The 24,318-nt window shown below is 37.9% G+C and overlaps 1 protein-coding gene across 7 annotated transcripts in view; it reads left to right on the top strand.

Moving 5' to 3' along the window:
• The window catches only part of KDM4C (lysine demethylase 4C), a 476,304-nt gene that overhangs the window by 153,275 nt on the left and 298,711 nt on the right, over positions 1 to 24,318 (top strand). Inside the window, exon 9 of one of the 7 annotated variants that reach the window (XM_044265701.1) lies at positions 7,153 to 7,333. The exons of the other annotated variants lie outside the window; for them this stretch is intronic. Coding sequence (XP_044121636.1) covers positions 7,153 to 7,185 — 33 coding nt within the window. The 3' untranslated portion in view covers positions 7,186 to 7,333. Of the gene's footprint in view, positions 1 to 7,152; positions 7,334 to 24,318 lie in introns of those variants that run through there. 7 annotated transcript variants of the gene reach the window in all.

Genomic DNA, 24,318 nt, shown 5'->3' with positions numbered 1-24,318 from the left:
GTGGTTATAAATCCTTGAGGTGGTTAAGGAAGGTTATTTTGACTCTTCTTGGGTGTATCTTGGTATCTTTGTTAAAGGACTCAACTTTACCAAGATAAAGGGAAATTAAAACTGATTTATGTATAGGGGTAGTATTGATTAGGGAAAGAGGATTACCTTGAAGCTTATATCTATATGTATATTAAAAAAATAGAAAAGAAAAACAGGTCTATGTAAGAAAAAAGTTCAAGTTAAAAGGTTATTATGGAATATGTTGTATTAAACCTCTAGTTGTAATGGTAAGTAGGTTAAAAAAGCTAAAAAGAACAAGGATTGTGAGAACAAATTAAAAAAAAGTTGTACCTATGAAATATACAGGTTTTAGGACAATACCAGGAGCTTAATATATTATTTTCCCCTCATGTTAGGATTTTACTGTTTTATGGGGACCCTGTGGAGGTTGTCCTCTTGTTCTTTTGGCCTGCTTTCTGGAGGAGGGGCCTGCTGCATTGTTTTTCAGTCAGTCTTGCTTGGGTTGAGTCCTGTCCCCTATCAAGTGGCTGGGCTCTGTGGAAACCGGTTTTTCAGGCTTTTATTCTGTAGAGGTTTTTGTTCTTTAGTGGCTTTTTGAGGTTTAGTGGAAAGTATACTGCACCCAGACCCGCCTCAGAGGGGAGCCTCAGTCTGCTCCCCTCTCGGTGGTCCAGAACACACAGATGCCCCCTCTGCAATGTCTGCTGAACCGCACAACCTCCCACAGGTGGTGAACGCCCCCAGCCACCATCTCAGTGGTCACAGGAGGTGCCCGTTGTCTCTGCACTCCCGTGCCACTAAAACCTCAAGCAGTATTGGTCCAGGGAGCCTGCTTCCTGTGTCTGCCTTTGCTGGGACTGCTGTCTGGGGTCCAGACATTGTTGTTGGGCAGGTTGTAGAAGGCTGCCACTGCCTAGGGATCCGGACCAGAGATTAGCGGGTTCTCTCAAGTGCAGACTGGGACCGACCAGATCCTCAGCTGGTCCTAGAGACAGCTGGCTAGTGCATACACCAGGCTCCCTTAGGTTTGGGGGGAGTGCACTCACAGCCCCCTCACAGTTTGGGGAGTTCAGGGGAGTGCAGAAGGGTGTGGACCTAGCGAGTGCCGGCTGGCGCCCATACCAGATTGTCTCACACGAGGGTGGGAGTGTGTCCAGCCCAGTGGTGTTGCGCTCAGGGACTGCGGAGGCTCTGCCACACTCTCTGGCACAGGTGGTCGCTGGCAGTGGTCATCCTGGGTCCATGGGCTTAGGTTCCTGACTACCCGATTCTACCAGTTGTTCCTTAAGCTCTTTTGCTCTTTTTGAGTACCTTCAACTAGACTTCAAGTTAATGCTGGTCCCCAACCACAGAGAACTTTTGTATTGGGGTATTATTTTCCAATGAGTGGCTCCTTCACCCTTCTGTTTATCCTCCGATATCAGTCCAGGCATTCCCACTCTGCTTTACCTCTCCACTGATACCTTCTGCCTCCATAGAGATCCAGAAGTGTATAATCTTACATCTCAGGCTGATTTCATGGGTGTTCAAAGTGTTCTCATAGATAATTAGCTCACCTTAGGGGACTGGTTGAAACAGGGTCTCCTACTTCTCCACCATCTTGCCCCTCCTCCTTCAAAACTCAGTTTTTTGTTTAAAACAAAAGAAACCAAAAACATTGGGCTTGAAAAGATAACCCCAGGGTCACTGGTAATATTGGAATTATTGGTGATTTTTATTCAGAAAATTATACTCTAGAACAGAAAGGCCTTGCCTTTAAGAGAACTCACCGACCTAAGAAGGGGGTTATGTAATTTCCCCCATTACATTGATCAGAAGTAAGGTTTTCACTGAAGAAAAATTGAGAGGAATGTTATAGATAGCTACATGCCCATTTGCCTACTGAGTTAGGCAGAGTTCAGCTTTAGAGAGTGCTCAGTGAGTTCCTCCTTTGCAACAGGAATTGTGCCTGTGTTTTTACAAAGAAGAAAGATGTGTTTTCTTTGTCTTCAAGGAGCTTTCATAAAGAACAGAGGGGCTTTTAATAAACCTCCATTTTCAAAACTGTAGTATGAATAGAACATACTATCTAGTTATTTATTTTAGGCATGTTTATAGTTTTGAACTTGAGTAATCTAGAATGAAATGCTATATTTTTTTCTGGTAGAAATGTAAAACTATGTAACACTTTAGCAATTGAAATAAGATATTGATGCATATTTGAGATGAATGTTTTCCATTTCTGGAGCTTTCTCTCCTTCTGTGGTGGAATGAAGTCCATGATTACTTCGGTGCAGCAGCTGTGATGGTACTCACAGGTCTGCTTCCTGGCTAGGCTGGATCAAAGAGCTGGCCTGCAGGTTGTATTTCATTTTTCTGTTTGGTAGGATGAAGTGCAGTTGTTTTGATCTTAGGTTTGATGGATTTGTTTGCCACTGCATTCATTAGCTTCACATCAAAAAACTGACAGGCTGTTAAATGAAACTTTGGCTTAGATTTTCAGCTTGACTGTTCGGAGACATTTGTGAAGATATTTTGTTTTTGTGTCGCAGCAGCCTCAAGCACTGTGATTGTCTCGAAGGGAAGAAAAGTTATTTACTGTACTGATTTTCTTGAGTAAAAAAGAATCATTGTGTTGGGGACAGTGATATCTAGCTTACACCATCAGAAGTAGTGTATTTATGACCACATGTGCAGTATGAGAGACTTATCTATGGCACGATAAATCATGTTATCTTTTTGGAAGGAAAGGTAATATTTGGTGGCTCCAAAATGATACCTCTTATTTTGCATTAATTTTATTTTAAGTGATAATCTATTAAGATGATATGCCAAAAAGTTGAAAAATTATACTGCAGAGCTGGGAATGTTCTCTCATGAACTTTAGGGGCATTTCATAATATAAGTTTAAAGCTTTCTGTCATTTGAATCCTTAAATAGAATTTTGAAACTGATTTCCCTTTAATCTGGAGTGGATTTCAATTAATAAATTGTCTTACATAGAAGAGCTGTGGTATAGGTTCATTCCATTTTATATTTTAATCCTTTTCTAGAATTGGATTTTTTATTTTTAAATCAGGTAGCACCCTTCCAAAAATATCCAGAATCTTGGGCAGTCTTTTTAAAAACAATCAGGAATCATTTTCGTGGTGAGTCCCTATGTTATATTTTAATGTGCTTTACATCACAGAATTTCTGTATTCTTATAGCATGTGAAGGAAAGGAAATGTAGACTAATAGTCCTGCATTCTAGTTTTGAATGTCTGATGTGGCCTATATAATATGAACTTTAGGAGCACAAGATTTTATATTCTCATTTTCTCTTTTTACCTCTACTTTGTTTCTATTTCCTGGTCACTGGTGGTACAACATAGAGAAACAAAATCATATTAAGTTTTTTGGAGCTTGTACTCTGACTGGGGAGTTAGTATTTATATATGTGGAAGAGGTATTAAGAAAATAATCATATTATATCCTCATTTTATTCTGATAAAGTACTGAATTGTGGGATTCAGAAAATCTGGGATGTCAAGTTGTATAGTAGAAAGCCATTTGATTAGTAAATATTGTGTCTGCAGGAGAGATATCTGGACCTCAAGCCCTCAGAGCTAGGGAGCCTGGTTTTATTTATTGCTAACTTAAATTTGCTGAATTTTGGGATTTGTGTTACATGATTTATGACCTCATGTTTAGTTGCTAAACTGAAATCAATGTAATGTCTGTTTTTGAGGCTTTAGTTTAAGTCAGTACTTTAAGAAAAAGTAAGTTGGCCGGCTCCTGGGTGGCTCAGTTGGTTAAGCATCTGCCTTCAACTCAAGTTATGATACCAGATATCATGGAATCAAGTCCCTGCATCAGGATCCCTGCAGGGAGTCTGCTTCTCCCTCTGCCTCTGCCCCCAGCTTGTGCTCTCTCTCTTACTCACTTTCTCCTCTCATTCAGGTTCTCTCTCTCAAATAAATAAAATCTTTGAAAAAAAAAGAAAAAAGTAATTTGGCTTCTTTGAATAACTTACATACTCTACTGAGAAAAAAATTATTTTTTAAAAATTATTTTTTTGTTGTTGTTTTTAAATTATTCTACTTTCATATGAGTTCGATAGTAATGATTGGTGAGATTGATTGTTCATGATATGCTGGGCCTTGTCCAGGGCACTTGATTCATTTTATTTCTTGCCATTTCTGTGATAGTGTCAGTTCATAGATAATCTGATGTCTTCTGCCCTCTATCAACCCCTTTTTCTAATAGAGGAGGGAGGAGAAGAGGAATGATGCATAAAATGAGCACGGTGGGGCTGGGATCAGAGGCAGAAGATTGACCCCCTAGTGTGCTATTTCCTTTTGGACTCATCTCCCTGATTACGGTGGATTAAATAGGTGCCAGTCTGCTATGAGATTTGTGGAATTATTTTTAAGATTCTTTTTTTTTTTTTTAAAGATTTTATTTATTTATTTGACAGAGAGAGGTCGCAAGTAGGCAGAGAGGCAGGTAGAGAGAGAAGAGGGAGGAAGCAGGCTCCCCACCGAGCAGAGAGCCTGATGCGGGGCTCGATCACAGGACCCTGAGATCATGACCTGAGCCTAAGGCAGAGGCTTTAACCCACTGAGCCACCCAGGCGCCCCGATTTTTAAGATTCTTGAGGATTTAGAATGATCCTGTCTACTGTGTAAGTTGTGAAGGGGAACTTGCACCCTAATTGGGGAGTTAGAATGAAATTGAGGGCACACCTACCTGTTTTTATGATTATTAAGAACCAAATTCTATTGCAGGACTTTTGAAACTTTGGGACTTTTTTCTTAACCATCTCTTTTACCTTTTCCAGATTTATTCAGTGTTTATAATAGTAAATACATAGTAAAAAATTCTACAGAAGGCTTTGTTCCATATAGGTGTTTGGCACTTGAGGGATTCAGGGGTTGGGGTCCCAGGGTTGGTATAGCTGCTCAGCAGTGTCATGAGGTCCCCTGCTCTTCCTATCCTTCTGTCCTACTGGCCTTAGTGGGAGAGTGTTCACAAGTGCTTACTTCAGGCATGTTCTCTCCCAGGACAGGAAGAAGAGGAGATAGTACAAGAAGGTGGTTCACCTACCTTCCTCTGTTCGGGAGGAAAATCTTTTCTTAAATCCATCTGAAAACTTCCTTTTATATTCCGTGGCTAGCCGTAACTGTAAAGAAGGCTGGGGAAGTTAATGACATGTTTAGGCTCTATTTGTGCCGGGTTCTGTGCTGTGGTTAAAGAAGTAAAATAAGACAGATGCGATCTGTCTTTTGGAGCTAAGAGTCTCCAGAAGCTGTCCTCAACCCTGTGGGGCTTTAAAAGTACAGAACCCTGGCCTCACCCAGACCAGTAAGATAATGATCTCTGGTAAGGGGTTATAAGTGTTTGACTTTTAAAAATCCCCATAGCTGAATCTGGTGGATGCTTTGCGTTGAAAGCCAATTAAAAGTGATGCTTTTAATTCTTTAGTGAATTAAATAGACCTTTGTTGTTTGGATTGAGGTCCTTCAACATCATATAATATTTTTTCTCTACTAAAAAGTATTTTAGGTTCTAAACCATCAATGTAGAATCCATTTGTAAGTTGGAGATGTGTAACAGCTTTCAAGTATATTATTAATAGCCCTTTTTCTATGAGAATTAATAGGTATTTTGGGCATATGTAGAATTGGGTAAGAGAGTTTTGGAAAAGATCTTCTAGAGGAGGACGAGTGTTAAAGGTAAAAGTATATAGCTTTTGTATATAGCGATTTCTAAGGTTAACTATGAGCTTTTTATACAATGTACTGTATTTGTAATTGTTTAGGGGATCCTTTTTTAAAAAATATTCCTTCTTAGTTTTTCTCCTATTTTTTTTTTCATTATGGAAAAATAGTATAAAATAAAGAAAACTCTTACTCTCTTATAATAATATAATTATACAATAGTATATTTGGGTTATCAAAGGTGAATATAAATTATCAAATATAATAGATACTCTATTTAAAATAATATGGAAATAATATGGAAATTCCTACTCCCTCCTCCTATAATCCTTGTACCCCTTTAAGCTTATTTTTCTTCTTACTACTGTCTGGCATACTGCTGATAATGTCCTAATTTGTTTGTCTCCCTTGCAGTAGGTTGAGAGATCTGTAAGAGTAGGGATTTAAAAAATCATTAGTATCAGGGCGCCTGGGTGGCTCAGTGGGTTAAAGCCTCTGCGTGCGGCTCGGGTCATGATCCCAGGGTCTTGGGATCGAGCCCCTCATTGGGCTCTCTGCTCAGTGGGGGCCTCCTTCCCCCACCCCCCCTGCCTCTCTGCCTACTTGTGATCTCTGTCTGTCAAATAAATGAATAAAATCTTAGGGAAAAAAATCATTAGTATCAATAATATTAATAATATCATTTAGTGTTCTTTACCTATCATGTAATAGATGCACAAGATATAATTTATTGAATGATTAAATGACTTCTTGCCCAAGGCCATTTAGTTAAAAACATCAGAACCAGGATTCAAACCTAGGAATCTTGCCTATATTTTATTGCTTTATTCTTACATAAATAGTGTTCTCTTTTTTACATTTTCAGCTAACATTCACTGACTGCTCTGTTACACAGAACAGAATAATTACAGATGTAATATATAAATTTACTACATTTAAAAATCTTCCTCAAGAACTTGTAGCTTTCCAGTCTGAATCTGAAATCCACTTTCACTACTTAACTCATCATATCAACTTATATGGTAAAGCTTAAGACATCACGGCAGAAAAGGAAATGGTTTCCAAAGTTTGGGGATAATGCAAGAAGACAAAAAACTTGGACCCTGTGAATACAGTCAGTTCTCCCTCTATCAGTGATAAGCTGATTTTCTTTGGGAGTATCATTCTGCCTTGCTGAGACTGTCATGTTAAAATAGTGGTTCTGTTCCTAACTTCATTCAAAAGCTGTCAAAAGCTGTCGGTAGACATGTGATCACACATGAGCTAGGAGGCAGCCTATATCAGTGCTTTAGTATGACCAATGAGTAAATGACCAGGGGTAAAAGGAGCACCATTTGTAGCTTGTGGGGCTGGATTTGGATATGGACACTGCTGCTTCCCAGCAGTTGATCCTCTTGGTGGTCCTTTGATTCACTTCATAACTTTATGGTTTGATTTCTGATTGTTTTCTCTTACATAGTGGCTATCTCAAAGGATCTGTGTAGTCTTTTGATAAAATGTGGTAACTTAAAGAAAAAGCTATTTAGAGGAATACTTGGGAAAAATTCTTCAGGTGAGATCTGAACTCTTTGGCCCAGCTGCATACTGATTTTTCTTTCTTGGTGGATGAGGTAAGCATGACTTTTTTTTTTTTTTTTAAGATTTTATTTATTTGAGAGAACGAGAGAGAGCAAGTGTGCATCTGAGCATGAGTTGGGTGGGGGGGGGCGTGCAAAAGGAAAGGGAGAGAGACAAGCCGACTTCCCACTGAGCAAGGACCCATGGCTCAATCCCAGGACCCTGCGATCATGACCTGAGCCAAGGCCGGACACTTAACCAGCTGAGCCACTCAGTCATCTCCCCAAATTAGGGCTTCTTTTTTTTTTTTTTTTTAAAGATTTTATTTATTTATTTGACAGAGAGAGATCACAAGTAGGCAGAGAGGCAGGCAGAGAGAGAGAGAGGAGGAAGCAGGCTCCCCGCCGAGCAGAGAGTCCGATGCGGGACTCGATCCCAGGACCCCGAGATCATGACCTGAGCCCAAGGAGCGGTCCAACCCACTGAGCCACCCAGGCGCCCCAAATTAGGGCTTCTTAAATAAGGCATACCAACCAAAGTCATTGTTCCCTTTCCTTTGAGATAACCTTCTCTGCTAATGAAACAAGAGCAACATGTGCAGATGCCTGATTTGTAGCTGTGGTATAGGAGTCTTGCTTACTTATCATTTGATAGGACAGTTTTGAATCAAAAGAAAGTTTTAATGGGATTTCACTGAGGTCAGTGGCTATAATTAAACCTTAATCAGGGGATCCATAATCTATCCTTCCTGTACTCTGAGCAAGGTGATAGAACATACCTCTTTTTAGGACTGCTGGTTATAACTATAGCCTGGAAATTACCCACTAGGGCTGTTTCCCCAAAGAGCACTCTCTGCCAGAGCCAGGGACCATACTCAGGCCAAAAGCTCAAAATAATGAAAGCATATTGCTGAGTAAGATTTTGATATTTAAATATCAAAGGGAATAAAGAATAGGTGATGAAACCCATGATTACTCTCTATTACTGTTTTAATAGTTCTACACATTTGTAATTAGAAGAATCAGAGTGTTAGCCAATTCAAAGAGGAAAGGTGTTCCCAGTTAGGCAGACCCTGAAAAAGTCTCATATAATATAGAAGCCTAGTACCTAGTTCTCTCCCTCATTTAGCCATACCTGTTATTTTTAATTTACTATAATTTTATCCTCTATAAACTATGGCCATTAATAGTTTTTGCCTCTTTCTAAAACAAGGAAGGCAGAACAAGAGTGTCTTCTGGACACTCTGGATTCTGTGGAGGGATGATTTTCTACAATAGCTTAGAGCACCAATACATTCTCTGTGGCACTATCTACAAAATTTAGTGCTTACAGCTAATTCTTCCAGGCGTTGTAGTTCGTCTTTTATTTGTATTGATCAGTTTGCATTTTTCCATGTGCTGTCTTTAACTGAGGACAATATCAATACTTGTATGCCTTGTTGATTCTTGAGTGCAATTTTTATGATGGTTTTATGTAGCTCTTATTATTGTTTAATATTCTGATTATTATTATACTAGAGTATGAGCAATGAATAAAGCGTTAAGTAGGGGAAATTTCAACTCAGAGTTATAATGTCATTTAAAAAAATGAAGAGCTATGGAGCGCCTGGATGGCTCAGTGGGTTAAAGCCTCTGCCTTCAGCTCAGGTCATGATCCCAGGGTCCTGGGATCGAGCCCCGCATCAGGCTCTCTGCTCGGCAGGGAGCCTGCTTTCCCCTCTCTCTCTGCCTGCCTCTCTGCTACTTGTGATCTCTGTCTGTCAAATAAATAAATAAATAAAATCTTTAAAAAAAATATGAAGAACTAAAAAAATGTGAAGAAGCAAAATCTTAATATTGGAGAATTGTCTGTTGTGTAATCATACATATCACTTTTTTGGGGGGACGGAGATGAGAGTTGCATATGTACATATATTTCATTATTATTGCTGATATTTTATAACCTTTTAGGAAAAGGCTAGAAAAACATTTTAAGGAAAAAAATTAGCATGTGTTAACTTCCATTGTCATATCAAAGTTTTATAAAATTAATTATATCTTACATCTTCTTTCAGTATGCTTAATTAAAAATAGAGCTCAAACTGGGTGTGGTGCGTAACAATGAGTCTTGAAACACTGCAAAAAATAAAATTACAAAAAAAGTAAAAAATAGAGCTCAAGCAGATCCTCTGTGATCACATAGGATTGCTATCTGAGTCACACTCAAGGGAGTGACACAATGTGTGGATGTGGTAGATCCTCTGGGTAGTAATACACTTTGTCTTGAATCTCTCTCAGGCTCTGTATATAATCATGCAGACCTTTACTTTCGATATGTAGAAGGGAAGCATTATTGTGTAGTGGTGAGGGGGTACAAGTTCAAGGATTAGTCGGACTGACTGAAATTCAAACTTTTCCTTTTACTAGCTGTGTGATTGGAGTAAGTACTTAACTAACCTGTCCAAATCTCCCTTTTCTCATATGTAAAATGGAGATTATAACCTCTTTATAGTTGTTTTGAGATATAAATACAAATAAATATGTAAGGAGCCTTGAAAAGTTGTGGTGAGTACTAGGTAGACATGTACTAGGTAAATATGTGTCTTTCTTCCAGAATTCCAGTTTGAGGAATTGACCTTGGCTCATTGGTGGTTGTGATTGGTCTAAGGGAATCGGTTTCTTTTTCCAGTGATGATGGATCAGTTCAGTGGGCCAGTTCCTGGCCCAACAGAAAGGAGGATTGGGTTGGTGAAGATGGGGGAAAAACGCCATCTTGCCTATATGTCTTGGGAGGCTCATCTCTCTAGATGGGGACAAGGAAGCACTGAAGTCTGCAACCTGCAGACATAAGGGGACTGGGCCTAGCTTGAAGTCCATGCTTTGGATACCAGATTAGAGAGCTGAAATGGTTCTCTTTAAAACCAAAGTCTAGAGAAAGCAGGCCAATGTTTTATTTTTCATAACTTTGTCAGTCAGAGATTCAAGTGTTCATTGCTCCATCTCTGTGGTGCTTCTTTCCTTAACAGGAGTTTTGATGGCATATTTGAGTGCAGGTAAACAAAAACCAACCCAATCACACAGACCTATGTTAGAATTCTGTTTCTGTGCTGGGCAGCTGTGTAACCTCTCTCTGCGAGCTGCATTTTTCCTACCTGTGAGGAAGGCTTTAACCCTCCCCTCATCAGCCTGTGGTGAGGATGGCAGCTGTAGTTGGTGCAGTCATGTAGCACCATGCCTCTCTCATTGAAAACATTTTTAAAACTTCTAAGTCAGGGAACTCCCTGATACTAATTTGGAGAAGGCTGGCAGAGTTCAGATCTGAGGCACTGAGAAACTGTGGCTGTGGGGATAGTATTTTCAGGATAAGTGCTAACAGCAGGCTGGGCAGATGGATTGCTTTATATATTTCTACTTATATCTCATATTCGTTCACTCTTTCTGCCAGCATGAGGGCAGTATGAAAAGAAGTGATATCACCCAGCAGTGCTTAGGGTTTTGTGGGCCAGAGTGCTAAGGAGAGGTATTTGGATAGGCTGCTTATGTCTTCAAAAGCATGCTGTAGCTCTTGGGCCCTGTGTTGAATCTGAAAAACCATGTGTTGTAAATCCCTGGGAAGAAAATCATTATGGATATTAGAGATTCCTGCTCAGTTTGACTCTTGTCGTCCACATATGGTTTTCATATACTCCAGGTTTTTATTTGAGTTAAGATACAAAAGTAGGTAGTTTCCAGCAACTTTTTAAATTTTCGTAACAGATATTGTATAATTTACAATTTTCATAACGATTAATAATTCCAGTGACTCTTGGTAGAGTATTTCCAGTTTTAGGAATGTATATTTTGAGTCATCCTGTAAGTGTTAATATTTTAAAATTTGGACTGTTCTGATAATTCTTAGAATAGCATGAAAACCTGTTTCTTTGCAGGTAAATAAAATTGAAAGATTGCTCAAACCTTAGTATTATTTTCTTTAAAAAAATTTTTTTTAAGATTTTATTTATTTGACAGAGATCACAAGTAGGCGGAGAGGCAGGCAGAGAGAGAGAGGGGGAAGCAGGCTCCCCGCCGAGCAGAGAGCCCGATACGGGGCTCGATCCCAGATCCCTGAGATCATGACCCGAGCCGAAGGCAGAGGCTCAACCCACTGAACCACCCAGGCGCTCCAAACCTTAGTATTATTCAAAGTAATAGTGAAGGATTTCTTTTTCTTATCATATTAGTAAAGATTAAAGGAAAATTCCCATTGCTCTTGAGAATGTAGTTGCTAGAGTGGGCACTCTGCATTTCTGTTAGGTGGAAGTGTAATTGTTATAAGCATCCTAAAAAGTGGGTAGGTAGTATGCATTAATAGTGCTTGACATCTCCATGCCCTTATCCCATTCTTCCACTCCTAGGAAATAATCACAAATGCAGACAAAATTTCATTGACAGAAGTGATTGTTGTAGTCCAATTCTGTCAGCAAAAGTTGAATTATAACTAAAATGTCCAATGATAAATGGGAATCATTGAGTAAATTATGGTGTGTCCATGTACTAGAATCCTCTTAATTTTACAGAAAATTATTTGAAAGGAAATCACTATGGCTCTTAATATTATTATCCAAATACTCATTGTTAAGATATATAGAAATAAAAGAAAAATGAATATATGTCCATATATTAAAAAGAAGTAGATTACAGAAAAATATTTAATGACACGCTTTCCAATCTCTTCCCTAAAGTAAAGCCTGTAATAACTTGCATATCCCTTCAAGAATATCAGTGTAAGTCTTTATCTTCTTAAAAGCCCACACAAAGTTGATTAATATTATAAACATTATTTTCTAGTATCTTTCCTTTTAACATTTTCCCTTTTAATGTTTCTTTCATAGGCAAGTAAAACATTTTTAAAGTATAGACATTTATTAGGAAAATCTTCTAACTTGTCCCCATACAGTATGGCAGGTGGTTTGTGGTGGATTTTTTTTTTGGAGGGGCATCATAGAACCATAGTAGTACACGAGAGTTCATTGCAAAGGTCTTGTTAACAAATTAGGACTTTGAAAATAAATGCCTTAGTTCATTGCTCTATTTCATTCCCTCCATGCAGAGCAGATGGCTATGTGGACCTGGTGCACTTGCACGTTTCCAGTCTTATCTTTGTTGATGGGCCCTGCCTGCACCCACTATCTCAGTTTATTCCACCACAGTTCATACTGTAATGTAGTTAATGCCATCATTGTTTTTGTCTTATCGAATAACTACATTTTTAACTGTGCTCTCATATTTGAAGGGTTGGATTGGTCATGTAAATTTTAATAAGTTTCTTTAGAATTGCATTTCTTTGGCCTCATAAGGGATTATTCCAGTGAATTTGGAATACATGATAGGAAAAAGTAACTAAATGACTTTTGTTAACAGTTCTGTGATAATGGGAAATTGAAATAGGAATGACACAAAGTGGGGATAAAATCCAGCCTGGTTTGTAAATTTACATTATAGGCAAGAAGGGCTGCATAATGGGATGCCTGGGTGGCTCAGTCGGTTAAGCATCTGCCTTCAGCTCAGATCATGATGCCTGGGACTTTTGGGATCAAGCTCTGCTTCGGGCTCCCTGCTTAGCAGAGAGCCTGCTTCTCCCTCTCCCTCTGATGCTACCCCTGCTTGTGATGTCTCTCTCTCTCTCTCTCTGTCAAATAAATTTTAAAAAACTAAAAAAAAAAAAAAAAAAAAAAAGAAGGGCTACATAAAATAAGAAAATATCAACTGCAATAATCATAAAGGATACTCTAGATTTAAAACATGCACACAAATTAAGACAACTAGGAAATTATTGCCCATTGTTGCAAGAGAGCAGAGGGTGCTTAAAATACCCCTTAATTTTATGTCATTCTTAAAATCCAGGAACCAAAGAGCATATACCATCTATATTTAAAAGTCTAATGCAAACTTTTCTATTTTGGGGGTATGCTAGAGTTGAGTTGAGGAACAAAATGCAGCAATAATCTGCCAGTAAGGACACACATTGGAGGCTGTCTTGGCAAGGGATTGAAGGAATAGATGAAGGAAAGAATTTCTAAGAAAGCAGTATTCCAAACCTTCCTCAGCTCCTCTGTGTGAAATTCTTTTCTGTTACATATTGTCTCCATAAGTGGCTCTGGTAAGTTACTTGATGTTGAATGTTGCAAGTTCTGAAATATTAGATTATTTCTCTAAAATGACATTCATTGAGGTACATGCTCATAAGTTTTAGAAAATGTGTTTCATGCTTTAGTATTTCACATCTGACTAGAAAGAATGTTGGAGAGGTTTCCTGAGTTTTGGTGCTGCTTATACCCATGACCTTCGTAATTAATGCTGAATCCCAAGCCCTAAAATGTATAGTTTGAGTAAGCATGACCAAGATACCTTACTGGATAAACTGCTGTTCTTAGATTTGTGCATAGTTTACACTATAGTGTAAACGTCAGTGGAATGCATCTTAGAAGGCATTTCTATAGTATAGATTCTTTATGAACAGTTCATGGTACATTTTCATCCAATTACTGTACAGATGTGTTTGCTGGTGCTGTTGAGATGAATGGTGTCTGTGGCAAAGCTAAATCAGTCTCTGATTTATGCAGCTACTCAGCACTGGACTGAGGTTAGTGCTGAGCACAGATTCTTGTTTAGTTCCTGTTATGCTTTACTTTTTGTTCATATTGGTGATCTTGCTAGTCACATAGCTTATGCAAAAATGAAGAAAAGGAACTGGAAGTGCAGATCCATTTTACAAAAGTATACACTCTTTGTGAAGTGGAGAGTCTGAAGTTGATACTCTACTGAGTAGCTGTTGTGGTTACTTACAAAGAAAATTTGGGCTGTGCAAATCACTGTGTCTGAAAGAAACATTCTTAGGTTGGGAGGTTTATAAACCTAGACTTTCCATAGATAGAGTTTAGTTTTAGTACACTTAAATAGTGTTGTTTGGGTTTATTCATTTTAAGAGAGCCTCTGGCCCCTCTATGCCCCACTTTATTTTCTCCATTTACCTTCTGTAACTGATTGACACCATAGCAGATTGGATTAGATGTATTTTCCGAGACTTTATAATTATTCAGCTTTGAAGTAAATAAATGATGCTTCTTATTTATGGAAATGCCACAGGATAAAGCCAAACAAGCACAAATATGGAAGGAACTTTTTTCAGTGAATGTCAAGTGTCCAGCTCCCAGCTTCCTATTGTTTCAGTCAGTCAGTAGGGTCTGTGGAGAAAGTGGTCCTCAGTGGGCAAATTAGCATCTCTGGGCCTTCTGCTTTAATGGGTTTATCTCTGAAGCAAAGGCAGAGAAAGTGTTTCTTTGCTGCTATTCCAAGATGTGGTAACTATGAAGCCAAACCCATGCCAAACACATAGTCAAAAGCTGGGAAACCAAAGGGCGAGGAAACTACAGTTTTGGGGAAATAGAAATAGGACACAGAGGGAAATGGGCATTCAACAGAAAGTCAAGGCATAACCATAGATTAAATATTCATTCAAGTACTGAGCTATACATTTAACAGAGGATGACAGACTTTTGGGACTGGGCAGTTTGCAAGTGGGGAAAACTTACAAAAAACCAGTTTCAATATGCAGATCTGTGGTTTTACAAAGCATATGTATGGAGATATGCAGACAGTAGCATATATGCTTCAGTAAATTTAACAGGAAGGGATCTAATAACAGCTAGGGTGTTTGTGATTGTGCTGTTCATTAATAAACCTTCAGAGTAAATTTATAGCTAAGTGAAGGGAGGAGTTTTAATATAGTGTTGTTTTAGTTTTAGTTTTAATATAATGTTGCTTCTAAGTGTTAGTTTGGGAAAGCTAGCCTGCTTTATGCCATTTTGTATCTTATGGTTTAAGCCCACAGCAGAACTAATCATAGAGTTGTATGGATTACTGAACACAAATGAGCTAGGTTGAACTTCAAGGAAATGTGCTATTTATAGAGTTATTTGTATTTTCAGTTGGGGATTTTTAACTGTGGTATAAAGTAAGAGTCATATAAAAAGGAAAGATCAGGGGCACCTGGGTGGCTCAGTGGGTTAAGCTGCTGCCTTTGGCTCAGGTCATGATCTCGGGGTTCTGGGATTGAGTCCCGCATCAGGCTCTCTGCTCGGCAGGGAGCCTGCTTCCTCCTCTCTCTCTCTGCCTGCCTCTATGCCTACTTGTGATCTCTCTCTGTCAAATAAATAAATAAAATCTTTAAAAAAAAAAAAAGGAAAGATCAATGGAATACTGTATGGTTGTAAGTGTGTTACATGCTCACTATTTTTGTGAGCTTTTGGTGGTTCTTTAATGGAGGCTGAATATTTTTAAATAGTCAAAAACATACAAATACATAATTTTTTCACAAATATATGATGTGCATTTTCCCTTCTGTATAGGTTTAGCTTTTGGTTTTTAATGGTTTCTCTTTAAGTCACTGGAAAATTATCTATTTTTATATAGTTATTGTGTACAGTTGTAGACTCATGTGAGTTTTAATATAATGTTGCTTCTAAGTGTTACTTTGGCAAACATAAAAACTACACTCAATAGTATTTGTTTATATAATATGTGTATTTTATTTCATGGAGACAGTATGAGATTTATGATAAAAGTTAGGAGTCCTCGGGCACCTGGGTGGCTCAGTGGGTTAAGCCGCTGCCTTCGGCTCAGGTCATGATCTCAGGGTCCTGGGATCCAGTCCCGCATTGGGCTCTCTGCTCAGCAGGGAGCCTGCTTCCCTTCCTCTCTATCTGCCTGCTTCTCTGCCTACTTGTGATCTCTGTCTGTCAAATAAATAAATAAAATCTTAAAAAAAAAAAAAGTTAGGAGTCCTAGTAATCGTTCTTGCAGCCAGTTAAACAAGGATGCTTATAGCACTCCTCTTATTTCACTAGTGTGAAAATACCGTTACTAACAGTAGAGAGGGTGGACTAGATTTTTAGAGTATCTCTATTGTATAGCTGTTAAAACCAGTGGGTTAAATCTTTATGCACTGTTGTGACAAAGATCTTAAAAATCTATTGTAAAGTGAAAATCAAGGTGATTAAGTGTCTTGTATAGTGTGAAACAATCTTTTTAAAAAACTATCTTAAAAATATGTAAATAGAAAAACAAAATGAAGGATACAAAGGGTTAATTATGTTGGCCTATAGCCACTGGAGTGAATTTGAGGTGTATAATACAGGGACCCTCACCTTTTATGCATTTCTGTTGTTGGATTTTTTTTTTTTTACAAGGCTGTTTTCATGTATTATTCTGTACTACTTAGAATTCAATAAAGTTATCTTTATAGTTTTCAGTAGTGTTTATATAGAGAGGTCTAAACTAATGTTCACATGTGTCTTATAGGCACATGGTAGAGATATTCTGAAATTTATCAACTTCAAGATATTCAGTTTGTACCAAAATTTCAGTGTAGGGGAGGGTGATAAATATGTGTCTGTACATGTTCATAGTACTTTTAAGGCTTTAAAACTTTATTCTGTAGTTACTAATTGATCTCTAAGGTGACATTCATCATTGATCCTAAAATGCAAATAAACAGCATTGATATACATTATTTAAAAAATTGCTGAAAGAGTGAAAATGGAAATTTGCTTTGAAAATATTTGCAGATTGAATGTAATGTTTTATATTTGTTATAGTAGAAGAGCCTGAAATTGTGTATTGGCTCTTGCTATGACATGTACAATGTGTACATGTGTTTATCATTCTCATATAATCAAAACTCACTATTAGACTCTGTAAATAGCATTATAGACCATGGTACTTAAATATTAATACATTTCATTACTTTTGTTCTCAAATTAAAGATTTATGGACAGTGTGTATCATTAACCAGCAGAGGGCAGTGTCTCTTCACAAATTTTTTTCCTGCAGTCTTGGTAAGAGTGGGTTTCCCTAATAGCATTTGACCTAATTTGACGTATGAAGACCTTAAAGATATTAATTGATTACAAATTTGTAATTGATATGTTTCATATGGAATAGAAGATGATAAAAATGAATGTAACTTAGTGTAGTAAGGGATATTTGTACTATTTTTTATAATCCTTCTAGATTAGTTGTTTCTTAAAAGAAATGTTCATTTTATGTTGAAGAAGTGTGAGCATTTAGCATAAAATGTCATCAAATTGAAGTGCTTTTTTTTTGTGAAATAAATTTATAATGCGCCCCAAATTATTGCGGGTTGTTCATGGATTTGGTCCCTTCGTATTGTATAGTGCAACTGCTGTGCAAGGAGCAGTGTGTGTTTACACACACAGTACAAAAATAAAATAAAATTTGCTGAGGGAAACTTACAAGCTGACAAGTAGCAGTGTGTGCAAGACCCTACAGGTCTCATTTCTTCCACAATGAGGTGGACTTGAACGAGGTGTAGCTGGGAAAGGGTTTCAGTGGAAGGACCCCACGGAGATCCCATCATGTCATGCTTTTATTTACAAGAAAAAGGAAAGAGCACATCCGTGGGCCTCCTAGGTGAAGAAGTAGTCTTTTTAGAAATGGAAGCTTCTATCAAACATTTAGGACAGACACTCTCTTAAGATAACTCAGACCTGCTGAACTTGCTCTTTGTTAAGCTTTTGGAAGGTGAAGGTAAAGAGCTTAGTTGGGGACATTAAGTGGCATTAATTTGTAAAGAGAAGACATTTAATTTAGACTGCTTGAGCTTGAGTTGGGTTGGTCATTTATAGAAAGTATCATTTTAGGCAAGATTTCTGTAAGTTGGTATAATAATACTATATTATAGTTTAGTTGTAAGGACTAAATGAGGTAATTATTATAAGTTACTGAAATAGTAACTCCTGCATGTGATGTAATAAGTGTTTCTTCTCTTTCTCATGAAGTGTTGACATTTATTAAACTTTTAAAATCAGTTTGGGGTCCCCATCATGTGAAATTGTGCTGTGGTAGTATGTCAGTGCATTCCTGTATTTTGCTTCCCAGCTGTGCCCCAGGAACTAGTTGTACTTCTGGGGCAGATCTGATATCCTATCATTATTGGGCAGCTACCACTGACATACATGCCAGCCATGCTATTAACTGTCCTTCAGAATAAAACTGTGGAGGGTACCTAGTGGGGGAGTGCATTTTTATCGTCTGGGTTCAGAGGGACTTTAAATAGGTCAAAATATTTATTCTTTGGTTTCCATCTGGGCTGTGTCCAGAGCATGCTAAAGGACTGTAGTTCTGGAATAAATTTTAATTGAGTAAATCATACAGGGAGACAGAAACTGTACTACTGGGAGAAAAGTTCAAATGCTGAGATAGCTGTTCTAAAATATCCCTTGTTTTGTTCTTTTTTTTTTTGTATTAATTGACCTCCTTCTTCATAAAATAAAGCAAGAACATGAGACATTTGGAAAATGCAAAAAGATACTTCAACATATATGAAAGTAAAGAATATAATTCTTGAATTTGATGGATAGGTACACACAAAGGAAAAGTGTTCGCTCTAGCTTTGCATTTGTGGAAGGGGATGTCCTTTATTATGTGGCTGTGGGTAAGAGAACAGATTTACATATGCAGATACAGGAAGAGGGGACACGGAGCTGCAAAGATCAGCACTTGTTCTCTCTAATGTAGACCAGAAAGGCTTGAGAGTTAAACACATTGCTTTACTGCTGCAGTTCATTAATCTGGCCATGTCGTAACTATCTGATCTAGCACATCAACTGGCATTGATGTGTATTGGGGATAGAAATTTTATTTTACAAACTCAAACTATTCAGTAATGGCCATGAAAAATCACCAAAGATGTAGATGGATCTTTAATACTGCCAGGTGTTTCAAAGATTTCTTCTATTAAAAGCTGTACCCAAAATTATAGAATGCTCTTCAATTTTTTTATATAAAAAATAAAATACCTTAAATATATACAATTATAATTAAAAATGTAAACATGTAAATAAAAATGAGGTAAAAGACTTTGGAAAATTATATAAGATGAAATAGCAACATAAATTGGAATAGAAAAGAAAGGATTTGGAATAAAATAAAAATCATTTCAGAAAAAAAAATAAAAAATTAAAACTCAGGGGTGCCTGGCTGGCTCAGTCAGTAGAGCATGAGACTCTTGCACTTGGGGTTTTAAGTTTGAGCCCCCGTCAGATGTAGATATTACTTAAAAATAAAATCTTAAAAAAATTAAAACTCCAAAGTATGATTTTATTTGTATTTTTAATATAGCAGTTAATCATTTAATGAAGCAAGTATCTAAATATGTGCTTACATTTTGAAAGCTTCATTATTTTAGGGAATTTTGACAGAGCAAAAGAGGGTGAAGATGGGTGGCAGGTAAGCGGAAATAAACTGAGATTCCTGTCACATCAAAACAAAATTTTATGTGGCTGAAGTTGTTCATGTTAAATGTATTGAAAGAAAATGTGGGAGAATATTTATCTGATCCTTGGTTTGGGAGGACTTCCCAAGCGGGATCCATTGGTGGATTCCATGAAGGAAGAGACCGTGAGATTTGAAAAGTTGCAAACTAAATAAACAAGTACTGTATATCACTTACATTACATAAGAGATAGTGGGTTAATATTAAGCTGTACTTGTACTATGTAAACTCCTTAAGCTGTAGTTGTATTTCCTAAATATTACTTAATAGCAAATAAACTGAAAACATATTTAGTCAAATATTGATATAACTTGGGGCAGAATGTAAAATTTATAAGAATATTTAAAACAAAACTGGAAATTTTAAGGAAATTTGGCACATCTGAGATGCTGGTTGGGTTTTTTTTTTTTTTTTTTTTTTTTTTTTAGATGCTATGGGGCTATGAGTGTTTCTTTGCCATTAGGTGTGCTTTAGTGGTCAGGTTTGAGAAGCAACGCCACTTGAATATATAAAGAACCTCTGTGGGTTCCTGGGTGGTTCAGTCACTTAAGTGTTACTATACTGGTTTAGCTCAGGTTCTGATCTCAAGGTGGTGGGATCTGCCCCTGTGGGGCTCTGAGTTGAGTGCAGAGTCTGTTTTGAGACTTTTCTTCTCCTTTCCTATCTCCCTTGCTCTCTGCCCCTCACTGCTCCCCACAATGTGGCTGGTGCTCTCGCTCTAAAATAAATAAATAAATAAATAAATAAATAAAATCTTTAAAGAAGAAAAGAACTACTCAATTAAAAAAAAGATTTTATTTATTTATTTGACACAGAGACACACAGAGAGAGGGAACATAAGCAGGGGGAGTGGGAGAGGGAGAAGGAGGCTTCCTGCTAAGCAGGGAGCCGATGTGGGGCCTCGATCCCAGGACTCTGGGATAGTGACCTGAGCCGAAAGGAGACGCTTAATGACTGAGCCACCCAGGTGTCCGTCCTCAATTTTTTTTTTTTAAAGATTCATTTATTTTAGAGAGCATGAGGGAGGGGGGAGCTCAAGGCCACAACACTGAACCATGAGCTGGAGGCACGGGGCTTGATCCCAGGACCCTGAGATTAGGACCTAAGCCAAACCAAAAGTTGGATGCTCAACTGATTGTGTCACCCAGGTGCCCCAGAAACCTCTCAATCTTAATTTATTAATAATTATCAAAGCTAAAATTCATTAAGTCTTTACTTTGTGCCAGGTATAAAACTTACACAAATTCATCTAAGTTTTACAACTGTTATGTAAGAGACATAGTATTTACTACTCCCATTTTGTAGAGGAGAAATATTAGGTGCAATTGAGGGTCAGTCCACATTTAAAGTGGAAGAATTGGGGGCACCTGGGTGGCCCAGTCAGTTGGGCTTCCCACTTGGGTCATGATCAGGTGTTGTGGGATTGAGCTGTATATGGGGCCCTGTGTGGGGGTGTGGAGGAGAGGTAGAGTCTGCTTGGTATTCGCTCTTTCACCTCTCTTTGACCCTCCTCCACTAGCTAGAATGCATGCATGCCTGTGTGTGCTCATGCTTTCTCTCTCTCTCAAAAAAAAAAAAAAAAAACAATAAACAACAAAAAAAACCCTTTTAAAACCCAAACCAAACCAAAACAGAACCCACTAGGTAAAAGGCAATTCATCGAAGAAAAAATACAGTAGCTAGTAATCACATAATCTTAATGTAATCTTATTAGTAGTTGTAGAAATGCCGAACGATGAATGTTGTTTCTGGCAAAGGAGACAAAAGAAAACATCCAGTGTTGTTAATGCCTTTGCAAATTAATACAACCTACAGGATGCCCAGGCTGTCAGCTTTGGAAATAAGTGTGTTCTGTGATCCTGCTTTCCACATCTGGGAATATGTCTTGTGGAAAAAGAGAAAGTTGCACCAGAATGTACCTATTTGGATAATCCTTATAGTGTTGATTATGAAACTGAAAAAATGATAGTAAGTAAATAAATGTCCAACACTGAGGGATGGTTGACTCATTTATGGCACATCCATCCATGATGTGTTGAGCAGTGTGAAAAATGATGTGGGTGTGTAATTATTGATAGATAGGCATTTATAACATACTGTCAAGGATTAACAGTAGATTACAAAATAGGATATTTTCCTTTTAAGTACACTTGTGTTGGCACTGGGGTGGCTCAGTTGGTCAAGTGACTGGCTCTTGATCTCAGTGTGGGTCTTGAACTCAGGGTTGTGAGTTGAAGCCCCCCACATTGGGCTCTGTGCTGGGTATGGAGGCTACTTAAAAAAGGAAAGAACATACACATGTATTATAAATAATAGAGGGGTGTTCATTATTTAACATCATCATCTTTGATGGGATTGCAGTTTTATTGTTGTATTTCTACAGCAACTGTTACATGTGCAGTTAAAAGATTAAAAGTTTATTTTTAAAAAGAACTGTCTGATTGTATTTTTCATTTAGTTATAGATTTCAAAGTACTGAATTTACTTCAAATTAAGTGTAAATCTACTGGTGAATGCTTTTAAAATGGAGGCAAAAAGACAAGAGCAGTAGTTGAGGAAAATATGCCAGAGGAAAAATTTGATAAATCAGGATATACATGATTGGCTAGATCTGAGACTTTGGCCAAATTACTTGTTTTCAGCTTCAAAGAGGAGTGTAAATATCAATAATCCCTGAGCACATATAGCTGTATCTAATATTTATAGTGATAACTATGAGCTGTTAAGTTAATGATTTTGATATATTGCATATCCTGATTAAGAAAGTAGACAAGTATATTAGGGAATATTAGAATTCATACCTATCCTTCTTATGGTATATTTTACTTCCTTCCTGTGCTAGATAAATATGCATGTTTAATAATGTTAGCAATTGTATACAAATGTTCATATTTCAAGCAAAAACGGGGATTTGATAAATCTCCAGGATCTCTAAAGTAATTTATTATATTTGGAATATTAATTTTTTTGTTGTTGTGGAGGTTTCTTTGAGATACTTAAAAGGTGCATTTTTGAATCTACATGACCTAGGGCTAAGGGCAGGTGTACCTCCTGGACACTGACCCTGGAGAGAGGAAACCTCAACCCAACTCAACCCCTCTCCAGCTCTGGGCTCTTAGGTGATGTGACTCTTCTTCAGTGCCTCTCCCCAGCTTTTGTCTGGGGCTCTGGGTCAGGTTCCTAGTTTAAAAGTCTGTGAATGAATAAGGTAGGAACGTAGTTCTGGAATTCTTTGCCAGCTGATCTTTCTTTTTGCAAGGTTTTCCCCAGGAAGTTGGGACCGAATGGGCAGGTACGGATGACTTGTGGGAATAGGTTTTCTCAAGGTTCAGGTTGAACAAGGAGGGGCCTGCACAGTGCTTTCCTATAATCTGTGAGCCTTATTCCTCCTCCTGTTCCACCTCAACTCTTCCCTTCCTGCCATCCCTCATTTCTTTATAGCCCTTTTTTGGGAATTGTGGTGCCTTTTCCCCGTTTGATGAACACTGTATATGGCAGGGCTCAGCTATGGCCGGCAGCATTCGTGACCCCTCATGTGCAGGTTAACAGGCCTCCTATTTGTCTTCTGGGGTTATTCTACAGATTACAAGACAACAGGTGGTGCTGTATGCTCATACCTTGCAGTGCCCTGTGAGCTGCTGTTCTCTGAGGCAGAGTTATAGGAGCCCACACAGTCCTGGAATTTGATGTAGAAAAGATGTTTGGATTTGAAGCCAACGGCCAAGGAAGAAATCTTGAGACTTTGGTGCAAAAATGTGGTTTTATTAAAGTATGGGGATAGGACTTGTGGGCAGAAAGAGCTGCAATGGGGTTATACGGAGTGGCCCATTATATACTTTCAGGTTGGGAGGGGGTTAGGGATAACACTAAGTCTCTAAGGAATTTTCAAAACAAGGTTTCTAGGACCTTGAGGGGGCTAGCTATTGTGGGGTAAAGGTCATTTATTACCATCTAATCAAACCTTAGTCATGAGACCCTTCAGATGTGTATTGGTGGGCCATATGCTTGGGTGATGATTGCCAACATATATCTTGAGAGTTTAAAGATGAAGGCAATTTCTAAAGGAATTTTTATACGTTAAAGTAGACTTGCAGCATTCTGTGGGTTGGGCTAAGATTACAGTTTGCCCTTCACAACGTATTAACATTGAGGTAGTTGAATCCCTAGAAGAATGTCACTCTGTTTCAAGGACTTGTCAGTGGGCTCTGGGTAGTAAGGGAATTTAATAATTTTTCTTCTGCCTTTGTTTCCCATATCAGAATTCACTGCAGAAGGAACACAGATACTGTGGCCAAGTACAACAGATCAAAATAGAAATGCACTTTAATGTATGCGAATGGAGTAGGTTGAAGGTTCAGAAAACTTCTATATAAGATTGGTTATCAGTGGTGTATAATGAGAGACTGCTTTGTGTGTTGACTAATTTTTGCTTTGCCATACTCCAAAGACATTTTTGCTTATGGGAGGAGGTATTTCTTTCCCCATTAACTTGATTCTAACCAGGGTAACATGTAGTAGTACCTTCAGAAATGCTAGTTGCCCTCAAAGGTATGTATGTGTATTCCCTGTGAGTTGCAGTGGAATTTTTACCTTTCTTTGTGTACTAACTTCGATATAGAAATAAGAAGGAAAGAATACATTTTCTTACTAACATTTTTACTATTGGTGTTTTAAGAATTACGAAGTTCTGTTCTTGAAGTTTTTTTCATATGATAGCTTTTCTATTTGTTGCAAATCAGTGGATATTTTTAGTATA

This window comes from Neovison vison, chromosome 9, assembly GCF_020171115.1.
Source record: "Neovison vison isolate M4711 chromosome 9, ASM_NN_V1, whole genome shotgun sequence".
In the NCBI taxonomy this organism is placed as follows: Eukaryota; Metazoa; Chordata; class Mammalia; order Carnivora; family Mustelidae; genus Neogale; species Neogale vison.
This window is presented reverse-complemented; position numbering and strand designations above follow the sequence as displayed.